This window comes from Lipotes vexillifer, unplaced genomic scaffold (genome assembly GCF_000442215.2).
Source record: "Lipotes vexillifer unplaced genomic scaffold, Lipotes_vexillifer_v1.1 scaffold1387, whole genome shotgun sequence".
In the NCBI taxonomy this organism is placed as follows: domain Eukaryota; kingdom Metazoa; phylum Chordata; class Mammalia; order Artiodactyla; family Lipotidae; genus Lipotes; species Lipotes vexillifer.
The window spans coordinates 9,963-22,994 of NW_006790426.1; the positions used below are offsets into that span (position 1 = coordinate 9,963).

General features: G+C 38.8%; 1 protein-coding gene across 2 annotated transcripts in view; it reads left to right on the forward strand.

Annotated features, from left to right (window-relative positions):
• The first annotated feature begins 710 nt into the window (after positions 1–710).
• Positions 711–13,032, forward strand: part of GRM7 (glutamate metabotropic receptor 7) — a 585,198-nt gene continuing 572,876 nt past the window's right edge. Inside the window, exon 1 of one of the 2 annotated variants that reach the window (XM_007463707.1) lies at positions 711–928. In XM_007463707.1, coding sequence (XP_007463769.1) covers positions 817–928 — 112 coding nt within the window. In that variant the 5' untranslated portion in view covers positions 711–816. The remainder of the gene's footprint in view (positions 929–13,032) is intronic. The other variant, XM_007463706.1, reaches the window with a different exon arrangement.

Here is a 13,032-nt window from a genome sequence, read left to right on the forward strand (position 1 = left end):
AGGCAAAAACATGGGAATCAGAGGTCCATGTGGCTCCACTCAATCAGGACTGTCAGCTCTCTCTCAGCAGCCAAATGAAATTTACAAAATTTTGAGAAAGGCCCTCCAAAATGCCAGAGGAGCTGAAATGATGGTGTTGGGGCAGGGAACCCCCTTACCTGGGTCTAAGGGTGTTAGTGAGCTATCAATAGTTCATAATGTTCTTGTGAAGAATAAATTAAATAATGCGTGCAGCTTACTTAGATATTTCCTCATAGGTGATCAGCGCTTAATCAATGTTAGATGGCTAATGATGTCTACCAGTATTCATGAGATGTGTCAACTAAACCAGTCTCTATACACACTCCAGTTAGGCTGTTGTGTCTTTTGTTTCTATTAATGTATAAGAAGTAAAGCATGATTCACAATGTTAGCCAGAATGGTTAAAATTATTTTTCCTCCCAACCATCATGCTCTATGTAATTCCCATTCCATCCCCATTCCTTTCTCCAAGAGGAGAATAAAAGGCCAAAGCATAAAAGTAGATGCTTCTTGTGCTGTTAAGAGGTGGTTGGTTGCATTTAGGTGGTCTACACTTCCATGCTATGTGTGGCAAAACACACTTCCCCTTTGGAGCTCAAGCCCTGTTTTTTAAGTAAATTGTCATAAGTATACATGAATCTCTCACATCCTGATGGTGTGCCCTCATGTGGTGATTTCTTATCTTTTCAGATCCCCCAGATTAGTTATGCATCAACGGCACCCGAGTTAAGTGATGACCGTCGCTATGACTTCTTCTCTCGTGTGGTCCCGCCCGATTCCTTCCAAGCCCAGGCCATGGTAGACATCGTAAAGGCCCTGGGTTGGAATTATGTGTCTACTCTCGCATCGGAAGGAAGTTACGGAGAGAAAGGTGTGGAATCCTTCACGCAGATTTCCAAAGAGGCAGGTAGGAAGAGATTGCAATGATCAAGATGACCCTCTTTGAATGTCTGTGGCTTGTAGAGCTCTTTCAGTCTTGATTAAACAAACACTATTGGTAATCGCCCTATCCCTACGCTCAAGTTCCCCCTTGCCTGTGAAGTAAATTTGCAAGGTCTTCATTTAAAATGCTTTGTTGTTTTGGAAGAGAATATTTTCACAAATATGAAACTGAAATCCCTTTAAGTATTAGTGGAAGAAATGGAGAGAAAAAAATAGGTACTAAAATTGATATCTGACTTCTGTGTAATAGATAATAGTGTGGATTGCAGGCGGTATATGGAAACATGAGCAAGTGTGGCTAAATGTGCCTCTTCATGTGTCATTTCTCTCCGCCGGTCTCCAAAATGGAGAGAATTGTTTAAATTATGAGAATCCAACCACAGGGACACTTTGCTTTGAGGGGGAATGACACTGAGGGCTCTGAGTGTCTTGGCCAAAACAAAATTAAGTAAATTATCCAGGCAGTAGAATGTACTTAGACAAAGAGTCTTTGAAACTTTAGATTCTTTTGAGAAAGACAGTTCTGTTAGGTAGCATTTGGAGAAGATTCTTTTATATATGTTTAATAAGCTCAAAATGGAGGTAATGGGTTTGAATGTTTGGCCAGCTGGCTTCCATCGGGCAGATTTTGAAAAAACGAGACAAAATCTTCAAACTTAGGAATTATGACAATAAATACACAGGCTTCCCCATATGGAAATATTGGATCTAGTAAACATATGTATATTTTTTAAATGCATGCTTGGATATTCCTAAAAAGCTCTTAGGCTAAAGGCAAAACTGGTCCTCAGTTTTGATGGTAAGAATATTATCCAACTTGTCATTGTCCAGAATAGCTAACTAACCATAAAGGAAACAAACAAGCAAGGCAATAGAAACAGACGTTCTTTTTACGAGGAAAGATGTCATAAATCCTGAAGACATGGCTTTGAGTATTTTGCTTTCAGACTACAGACGTGCTCAGGCATGTAATGCTCCCGCATATTGATGGTGTGTCTTTACCTGGCTTTCCTTACAAGGAAGCCCCGACTTGTTTATGAATCTTGTGCTTTTAACTCAGCACCTTATCATGATCTCTAATTTGAAAATTTCATTGGAGGGCTGGGTCAGTCTTGTACTCTTCCTTCTGGCTGAAATACTGTCACTGTTAACACCTTTGACTGTCGAGCTGCTAGTCATTTACAGGGCTCATCCTAAACGCCATTTCTAGGTTCAAGCAAACATGCACACAAAATTTCCTGGATTCTGTCTGCTTGGTCTTGTGTTTCTAGTGGCTCCTCCCACAATAGTTATCACACATTAGCATTATTTGCTGCTGCTGTTGATTTCTGTCTTGTCCCGTAGACTCTAAGAGAGGTGGTGTCTGTCTGAGTCACTACTGTAGTCCCAGCTGCTTTGTTTCTAAGGGAAACATTTCTGGTATAATTCAGCGAAAAACTTTCTGATTAGGGAAGAAATCTTAACTCTGGCCCTGTGTCTTGCGTGCTGTGATTTATAAGACTCATTAACAACTGAATTCATGAATCTTTAAAGAAAAGCCTAACCACTTTTGATAGCTGTGTGTTTGTTTCTTTTTTTCTTTGACTGCTGCTTTGACCGAAATAATGTGAGAGGCTCGCTTAAAGACATGTCTAAAATATGGGCATAATAGCCAATAGGTAAGACAAGATGAAGAGAAGATATGGGTAAAATAATAAGATAAAGCTCAGAAATAAAGTTCCGATACCTTCTTTTTCTACATAATTGCTGCAAGTGGATCTCAAGTTTAATACTGCACTTTGTACTGGACAAAGCAAAGGACACTACCCATTTTGTTACACAGTGTACAGTGTTCAGAAGGTCCAAATCATGTTGATTGTTCAGTAAGGACAGGATCAAGACAAATGTTGGCCTTTTTAAAAGACTGTACTCTATAGACAGGTCAGTGGTGAGTTTCGTGAGGTTGTTTAGTCCTGGTGTCACTTAGCGAAAACTTAAGATATGAGTCTGCTGTATGAGTCTTCAAAAAGGAACAGTTTTGGTAATATGGTGTGAGCTCCCCAGCTCATAATTTTAGCTAATCATATCAGTATATTGAAATGACCCAACTCAAAATTGTATTATTGGCAGCCATTTTGGATGAAATCCTTCAATCTGAAAGCCTTTGAATTTGGGGATGAGTATAACTAAACAGCCAGCTGCCGAAATGCCTGAGCACATTGAGGGTTCAGGTAACGTCTTGCAGTCAGTTCTTCTTCACCTTAAGTACCATGATAGTTGACGTGTGTTTATATTAAATTTCTTTGGAACCGTAGCATATGTGCAATTAATGTAAGTGAATTCGCTTGTGTGCTTAACAAACACCCCTGCATTCAACTCCCTACCCATCCCTTCAAAAAAGAGGAAATAAAGAGGAGGGAAAATTATAATTGAAATGGAGTATGGTCAGTTTACTCACTCAGTGTGTGTATTACTTCAAAAAAAACCTGAGATGGGAAACATGATCCCATCATTTCTTCAGTGGGTGTCACTTCTATGGGCCTCTCATGTTGTGAGCATCTTGCTAACCCAAAGGTGATTCCAGTGTATAGAGATACATATTCATATTCCACGACCTCTAAGAAGAATCCGACTCCTTCCTCTGATTTTCAGTTAAAGAAACAGCGATATATTCTAATTCAGAATACAAAGAAAAAGGATTTTTTTAAATTTGCCCTTTTGGAATTTCGGGCAAGTATGCGTACTTAGGGAATTTTAGGGAATTTTTCAAGGGTAATTTTCAATGTTTACTTTTTTCCTTTGCCTGCTGCTTCTAGAACCTTACCCTCAAGAAAGATACAAGCCAAGGTGAATCTGTGGGAGAGGCAGTGTGTGGCATATACATAAGCAAGCACTGAGGTATCAGAAAGACCTGGATTTGAATAATGGGCTCCATTGCTTCTGTGCTGTACAACTTTTGACACATGATTGAACTTTCCAAGTTCTCAGATTCCTAATATAGAGAATGAGATTAATGATGATCAGGTTGGTAAAATAAATAAGATCATGTATGGGGAGCACAACACCCAGTGACACCTAATTCTTAGTGTTCCTCACTAGTTTCCTATAAATCAGTAGCATTTTTGCTTGAGTTTCAAAAGTTTGAAAATAACTAGTGATAGATAACATTGGCCTTTAGTTATAACTCAAAGGTTATTTATATATATATATAATTATATATATATATAAATATACATATATATAATTATATATATAAATATACATATATTGGGATCTTCCCGGCCCGGCGCACGAACCTGCGTCCCCTGCATCGGCAGGTGGACTCTCAACCACTGCGCCACCAGGGAAGCCCTCTTTTTCTTAATTTGAATGATATTTGTTTATCTATTTTTGGGTTTTTTTGTTTTGGGGATGTATGTTTATTCCTTTTCAAATTTAATTTAATTTTTTTATACAGCAGGTTCTTATTATCTATTTTATACATATTAGTGTATATATGCCAACATAATCTCCCAGTTCATCCCACCACCACCCCCCGCCCCTGCTTTCCCCCCTTGGTGTCCATACGTTCTCTACATCTGTGTCTCTATTTCTGCCTTGCAAACTGGTATATCTGTACCATTTTTCTAGATTCCACATATACGCGTTAATATACGATATTTGTTTTTCTCTTTCTGACTGACTTCACTCTGTAGGACAGTCTCTAGGTCCATCCACATCCCTACAAATGAGCCAGTTTCGTTCCTTTTTATGGCTGAGTAATATTCCCTTGTATATATGTACCACATCTTCTTTATGCATTCGTCTGTTCATGGACATTTAGATTGCTTCCATGTCCTGGCTATTGTAAATAGTGCTGCAGCGAATATTGGGGTGCATGTGTCTTTTTGAGTTATGGTTGCTATTCTTACTAATATGCTTCCATCATATAAGAAACATAAGGAAAGGAAGTGAGCTATTCAAGTTGTCCTATGTATGTGGTAGTGTGTGTGTGTGTGAGGGTGGGGGGAGAGCACAAGCATAAGCTTGATGTTGTTTCTTTGTTCTGCTGGAAGGTTCCAAGGAGTTACTTCCATTCTTTCTAAACAGTTTGACTTTGAAGATTGTGGTTCTTCTTCTTTATAAATGTCTGCAAGAGTTTCACTCTGTTAAAATGCTTTAGTTCCACAGTTTAGACTTAAGTCCTGAACCAAAGGCTGCTTGTAAAACTGGGGCCTCAAAGATCTCCACCACGCATGTAGGCATAGAACATGGGGTGCACGCTCCTTTGTCAGACTCTGATAGAACAAATCAAGACGATGATGTCAGAAAAAGAAGCCATCCTTCAGCAGGGGGCCATCTAATTTGTCTGGGACATGAAGGCTTACATACAGTTTCTCTAAGCTGTCAGAAAACCTCAATAATTTTCGTCTCATGTATAGTCATGAGATATATAAATATGCATGGCTGCTGCTCCTTGTTGCACTTTCAGAAAGGACTGTAACATGATTTTCTCAGACGATGAGATTTTTGTAGAACAGTTATATTTGCATAAATCGCCCTGTATATTTGAATGGATGCACATGCAGTATCGACAAAAGCAATTTATTGATTGGTATCACAGAGAATGAGAGACTGTTCGCTCCCAATGTGCTTTAAAATTCATGTCAACATAATAAACTAAATAGCATAAATTAGACATAAAGACTCCTTTTTCTAAGTAAGGGGCAAAGGAAATGCTTATGATATCATAAGTCACTAATATAGTCCAGATCATTTGAACTAAATTTGGGTCAAGGTTTACAAGAGTAAGGACATCACATACAGCTCTTCTTGTCTGCCAGACAATTTTCAGGAGAATCCCATGACCACTGCTTCACAATATGACAAAAATAGTCATGATTTGTTACTGCTATGGTGTCGTGAGACATATCAACTGTTCAAAACCAGAATGAATATTTGAGCTATCTTTTGGTATTTCATGCCAGTCACTTAATACAGTTATTTCAGTTATTCTCACTATTAGTCAGGTAAGCTCTAGAACTTCTTTTTATTTAATACTTTATCTTGACCTAGAATATTCTTACCTAGCATAACTAGGTGAAGATTTAATTGACTGTTAGTAACTATTATTCAGTCCTTCGTTTTTTCTAGACCTTAGGAGCTAGTTGGATTTGTTCATTATAGGATTCTGTTCTTATTAGAGGATTCTTTGCTCCTCTTTGCTTCACAGATGCAGTGCTCTCTTTCGTTGGGTTGTTGTCTGTCTTCCCCACCTGACTGTAACCTCTATGAGGTCAAGGACTTTGCCTTGAGACCCTATCATCTAGCCTAACTTTTGGCGTTTACAAGGCATTCAGCAAATGTTTGTTAAAGGAAAGAGAAAAGGAAAGAACAGTTGTATTTTTCCCTTTGCCTTTTAGGGAGAAAAAGGCATGTAGAGGGAGGACGTATGATACATAATTTTTAGGATATATAATTTTGTGACTTCTGTGTCCCCAAAATTGTATCCTAGATCTGTTTGCTCTGGTATGTCACAGTTACCCCTGCCCTAAATCTACTTTATTCTTCCCTGTTACTGTCCCCACACAAAATTTACAGCAGTGTGATGCAACAAGGCTATAATTCCCAATACCCCCATCTATGTGTCTATGTTAAATTTGAGGATTTTCCAGTTTTGTTTTTTTTTTTTGCCTTTGTCTATATCGTGGTGAATATAGAAAATTCTGAGACCTTTTAATGTCCGGTTGGAGTGTTTCCTTAGTGAACTGTTCAGCGGTCCCAGCTTAAATACAGGTGTTGAATAAGGACTTAATTTCAAAACACAGAATCACAAGCATTCTCATAATATCATCTATTTTCACTTGTGCTTAAAACTAAACTGTAAGTTCCTCAAGAAGAAGCTTTATTATTTTATTTTAATTTCTGGACCCTCAGTGGTTAGCACCACATTTTAGATTTTAACCCATACTGGATCTTTTAGCACATCTTGAGAATGTCCCCTCATCCCCATTATCTGTACAGTTACTTTACTTCTGGGCTCCACTTTATTCACCGTGATTCACAGCTACAGTTACTCATGCCTCCACATCAGCTCCTCCAATATAGCATCCATTTTACTAAAATGATCAACTTTCTAAAATACAAATACAGCCATTCTTTTATCTGTTCCTGGGTTCCCTTACCCCAGGGGATTGAGTAAAACGTGTCTAGCATGGAATATAGGTCCCTTCTGACCTGGTGTCTGATTTAATCACCCATCTCACTCCACACTAGGCCTGCCATCTTTAATTCCCACCTCAAGTCCCCATACACACACTCCTTGCCCCACCACAGTCACACTTCTGTGGGTTTCAGGATATTCTGTGCCTTTGCTAACACTTTGCTTTCTGTATGGATTACCAGCTAACTACAGTCTATTTTTCCAAAACATAACTCCTTGGGGAAAAAAAGTTATCCCTGCCTTAGTCTTTGGTCCTGTTTTGGATCACAGTGTGTACATTCATCTTCTTAAATAGCACAGCACCTTAAAGTCCCTCTCCATGAATAAATTCATGGAGAATGACCAATCGATCAAATCTTGATGAGAGAATGAGGCTGCATATCACTCCTAAGAGGCCAGATATTCATGTCCCCAGCCTCCTTCAAAGCTAGGGCACAGCCATGTCACCCAGTCTCAGCTAATCAGACACACCCAGACATACCCACCATAGATGGATCAAGAGCTAGGGACACGAAGAAGCAGGGGCAATGGAAAACCCATCTTGTTGACAGCAGCAGCAGTAATATCCATGATCCAGAGGTAGATGTGTTATCTAGCATGAAATGGCAGCAGTAGTATAATCTCCAGCTTCCCATTTCCAAGAGTAGCAGCAGCAATGCCCCACCTAACTTGGTTCTGTGGTACTGTTTTAGCTTTGGTTCTGACAGCCCAGTCATCCTTTGTTTCAACTCATTTTGTAACTTTGGTTCTGTGGTCTCCCTGGTGATTCTGCAGATTATGCAAAATAATTTAAATAAATGTTTTTCTACTTAATCTAGAGAGACTTTACTTCAGACATGTGGCTTTTACCTTCATTAATGTAATTGAAGAGTGTTGCTTCTCTGAGTTCCATTACACCTTGTGCATAACTGTCATGGAATTTGTTGCATGTTATTGTGATCATTGTAATCTATCTCATCGTCTCCCATGTGAATGTGAGATTATTTTTATTTTTTTCTTCCTTTTTAATTGAGGTATAATTGACGTACAGCACTATGTAAGTTTTAGGTGTACAGCATGAAGATTTGGCTTACAAGCATCATGAAATGATTATCACAGTCAGTTTAGTGACCATCCATCATCTCATATAGATACAGAATTAAAGAAATAGAATAAAAACTGTTGTGATGAAAACGCTTAGGATCTACTCTCTTATCAACTCTCATATATAACATACAGCAGTTATGTATTTTATCACTGAAAGTCTGTACCTTTTGTCCGCCTTCATTCAGTTCTTCCCTCCCTCCACCCCTTGCCTCTGGTAACCACAAGTTTGACCTGTTTTTCTATGAGTTTGTTTGTTTTTGAAGTAGAATTGACCTACAACACTATGTCAGTTCCTGTCACACAATGTAGTGATTCAGTATTTCTATACATTTCAAAATGTTCACCATGATAAGTCTAGTTACATAGAGTATGTCACCATACAACAATATTACATAGTTATTGACTATATTCCCCACACTGTACATTTCATATCCATGACTCATTTATTTTAGAATGTAAATTTATTGAGGGCAGGAATTATGTTGTATTTGACTTTCCATACTCGAGGATAATGTCCAACAAAGACTAGGCTCAATAAATGCACACTGAATTTAAAAATACTCTACTAGTAACATAAGAGGTGATGACTCCAAGTTTGTAGTTGGTACAGTAAAACTGTTGGAAGATTTTCCAATTTTGGTTTTCTAAAGTTATCATTAATTGGCTATAATAAACTGACATTATAGAAGAAAAATAGGAAAAGAAATCTGGTGATATGCCTACACTCATACATTGAATATCTGAGTACTTTCTTTGGGTAAGATACTCTTCCAGGATAAAAATAAGTAATAGTTATAGTAGTAACAACCAAAAGACAAAAAAAAGATCTGCTTTCTAGGGCTAGAAATACGTAAGTAGAGCAGTCAACACAGCCTTATTGGGGCATGCTGCAAAGGAGAACTCTGGAAGAAGGTAGATGCTTAGCTAAGCAGCAAAGGTAAGTAGAAGTTAGCAGACAAGGCTGCCCTAACTAGGGTGGTGAATGACATTTTAGGAAGAGTCACGTTAAAAACCCCAAATAAAGTTGTTTAATGGTATTTAAATTTTTAAATGGTATAAGAGAAATAGCATCACTTTGAAAAAATTTTGACTGGAATTACTAGATGGAAAGTGCTCTTCGACCCAATGTAAGAAGCATTGCAGAATATGCTTTGGCTTTTGGGCTGAGAACTTGTGGTTCTGGCCTTAACTCCTACAGTAGCTGACTGGGAGCTAGCCTCCTGCTGCTTTGGTTTGCAAAGTCATCATATATTTATTGAGAAAAATAGTCTCCCTTGATTTAGAGAATCCCCAGATCCATGTCACCCTGATGGCAAAGATGGGCTTCCTCTAGGCAGTAGAACGTCATTGTTGAAGTGGGACTAACATGGATGATAAATGAGTGTTTTTGCTGCATGGAGGCATAGGCAGTGAAAAAGCGTATCTTAGCAGTCCCTCCTCGTCTCTTCCACTTACCTTCACTGCACCCGAGCAATGTGGAGGCATGCGAAAAGATCTGAAGATAAAATGAACCCCTCCTTTATTCATTGACTTGGGCCTGGTTACCATATGTTGCATGTGCTAAGGAGAAAAAGGACTTGGGATTCTGGCATTGAAGTTAAAGGTTTAGTGAAAAGGAACATAGGTCATCTTTTAAGATTGGAGTAGAGGCTCAGATACAGAAAATTCTTCTGAACAATAGAATTTCTTGGTCAGTTGCGTAGAGGGGAAGAGAATCATTGTTCTGGGGTAGCTTACTTCAGAAAGTAACCATGCTTTTGTAATAGTTATCATTATACCACTAAACTTTACAGGCCAGAAAGTTTGATTTATTCTCCCTGTTTAATGACACTGCACTTAGCCTTCAAGTGAACCTTTCTTTTCCCAGGGTTTACAAAAATGTTCACTGGGAAAGACTCCCGGTTTTGAATCTCATAGGTTTTGATAAATGTCAGCAAAAGAGGTAAAATATTGGAAGAATATTAGTTAGCTTATAGAACAGGAGGGAACTATATAAAACCTAAGTTTAAGTGCTTATGGGGCCTACCTGTGTTTTGCTTGTGGGAAAGTAGGACACCTTGATTTTGAGTCCTGCTAAGCCTGTGCACAGTGAGGAAGAGTTATTTCCCAGTGTCATTCTAGTGATCTAACTAAAAGGTGGGGTGGTCACCATCTAAAAAAATGCTGCCTTTTGGGTTGCCTTTGCCAGAGTGTTCCACTCCACTGGAACAGGCAAGTATAGGCCCCCCACAGAGAAAAATGCAGTGTTCATCAGAACAGAGGCAAGGAGGTAGGCACTGGAATTAGTCAAATGGATAGGTCTGAAAAATAGGACACTCCAGTCCAAGAAACATTAAATTAATAAAAGTTTCCTTGGAAAATATCTATTTACTGGAGCTCAACTCTTTCCTAAATTATTTTGTATTTTGAACAACTCCACGGCGTGAGACCTGCACAGAGGGATCCGTTTACCTTTTATTTGACAAATGGATCCCTGCTGTTAAATCTTGCAAGAGATTATAGGAACTTCTACAAAGCCCCACATCAATTGCATTAGCACTCCCCAGGCAAACTGAAGGACAGCTAGATGATCAAGATCTCTGGCAGTAATAGTAGCCATCCTAAAGTCTTACTGCATTAACTGACTGAAATACTGTGACCTTGTGTGGCTCCAAATTTGCCTTTTCCCAGTTCTTCACATTTCTTGTTACTCTTTTGGCTGGATGTCATAAATAGCAAGCAGTTAAAACATATTGCCAGTAATTATTAGATGGCGTTATTCCATTGCATTAATATTTTAGAGGCGGTAGTATTTATCAAGCAAGCTCCTTTTTTAGGTAGGTATGACTGGGATGTCCTCACACTCTACAAGCCATAGTAGTAGGATGACCCTTTGAGAAACTAGCATATAGGTTACAACGTAGGCTTTCACATACAAGGGGAAACATTAAAAGTGAAGTCATCATAATAATGCTGAAGTTCTCGAGAGAACAATTCAAGGTATATATTTAGAAGAGCTTAAAAATAAATGATGCCTATTAAAAATGTCGACATATAAAAAAGGTTAATTTTCCTAAGGTATTAGTGATCCTTTGGATTTAAATTTGAAAGTTTAAAAAATCAACATCACAAGGGCATACGCAGCATATTTTTTATGAAAGAAGATAAATTCCCTTGGGAAAGATGAAATTGTCAGAATTAAAACTACAGAAAGTTTGATGTATGGTGACTAATTATATAGAAATATGTTGTTTTCAATGTCTTAATCCTAGAGGCCACAGAAATTATAGCTTCTTCTGGTCACAGTTTTTCAGCAAAAATGTAGTTCCTCCTTCACTCCATATAAGGATCATGAGGGTTATTTTCTAAAAAGCTGATGTACAGTGATGCACTTAGTTCAAATTCTACTCTACACACTTTTGATTAACTAATGTAAATTGTGTTGTCAGTGTGTTCTTATGGGTGCTTTGTTCAACAGTTGCCAGCGACTAATTGAGATAGAAAGTAGAAATTAGTGCAGCATACAGTAGACTCACAGAGCGCATCCTGCTTTAGGGTTTGTGTAAGGCCAGCTGGCCCGAGGCAGGGGAACGCAATCAGACTCACAGGTTGAAACTGACCTGGAGACTTTCCGGACCACCCGGTTCCAGGAACTGACCTGGGGACTTTCCACCTGGCCCAGCCTTCCCGCCTTTCGAGGGGCAGGCCTAACGGTCCCCCACGATACCTGAAAAGACCACCAAATAAGGAATACCCTGTGCCCTCCCGGATTCACCACACCCCTTTCCCTTCTTCCCCTATAAATTCGGCCCAAACCCTCGCCCGGGTGCGACTGCTCTGGCCCCTTTCTCTCGGGCCAGTGAACCTCGCCCGGGAGCGCTCCCAAATAAAGCTTGTTTAAGCTCTCCCCCGTTTCTCTGTGCCGTTCTTTACAGTTTGCATCATTTATCTATTGGGATCCCAGTGTATTTTTCCCTGGCTTTCTGGAAATATAATTGGCATATAACATTGTTGAAGTTTAAGGTGTGCAACGTGATGATTTGATACATTTATATGTATTTCAAAACGATTACCATGGTAGGGTGAGTCACAGCCTGTCACCTCACACAGTTACCATTTCTTTTTTGTGGTGAAGACACCATCTTACTGTCTCAGCAACTTTCAAGTATCTAATACAGTATTGTCAGCTGTAGTCGTCTTGCTGTACCTTAGATTCCCCAGACTTTCTTATATTATAACTGAAAGTTTGCACCATTTGACTGCCATGTCCTAATTACTTCCTCCCTAGCCCCTGGAAACTCCATTCTACTCTCTCTTCCTTTGAGTTCAGCTTTGGAAGCTTCCACATATAAGTGATATCATATAGTAATTGTCTTTCTCTGACTTATTTCACTTAGCATAATGCCTCCAAGTTCCATCCATGTTGTTGCAAATGGCAGGATTTCCTTCTTTCTCATGATGGAGTAGTAGCCCATTGTGTGTATGTGTGTGTATACTGCATTTTCTTTATTCATCCATCCCTATATGGACATTTAGGTTTTTTCTTTATATTAGCTCTTGTGAATAATGCTGCAGTAAACATGGGAGTGCAGATATCTCTTGGAGATCCTGATTTTATTTCCTTTGAATATATACCCAGAAATGTAATTGCTGGATCATATGGTAGTTCTATTTTTAATTTCTTGGGGAACATTCATACTGTTTCCCACAGTGGCTCTACAATTACATTCCCACCAACAGTGCATGGGGGTTCCTTTTTTACCACATCCCTGCCAACATTTGTTATCTCTTGTCTTTTTTTTTTTTTTTTTTTTTTTTTTTTT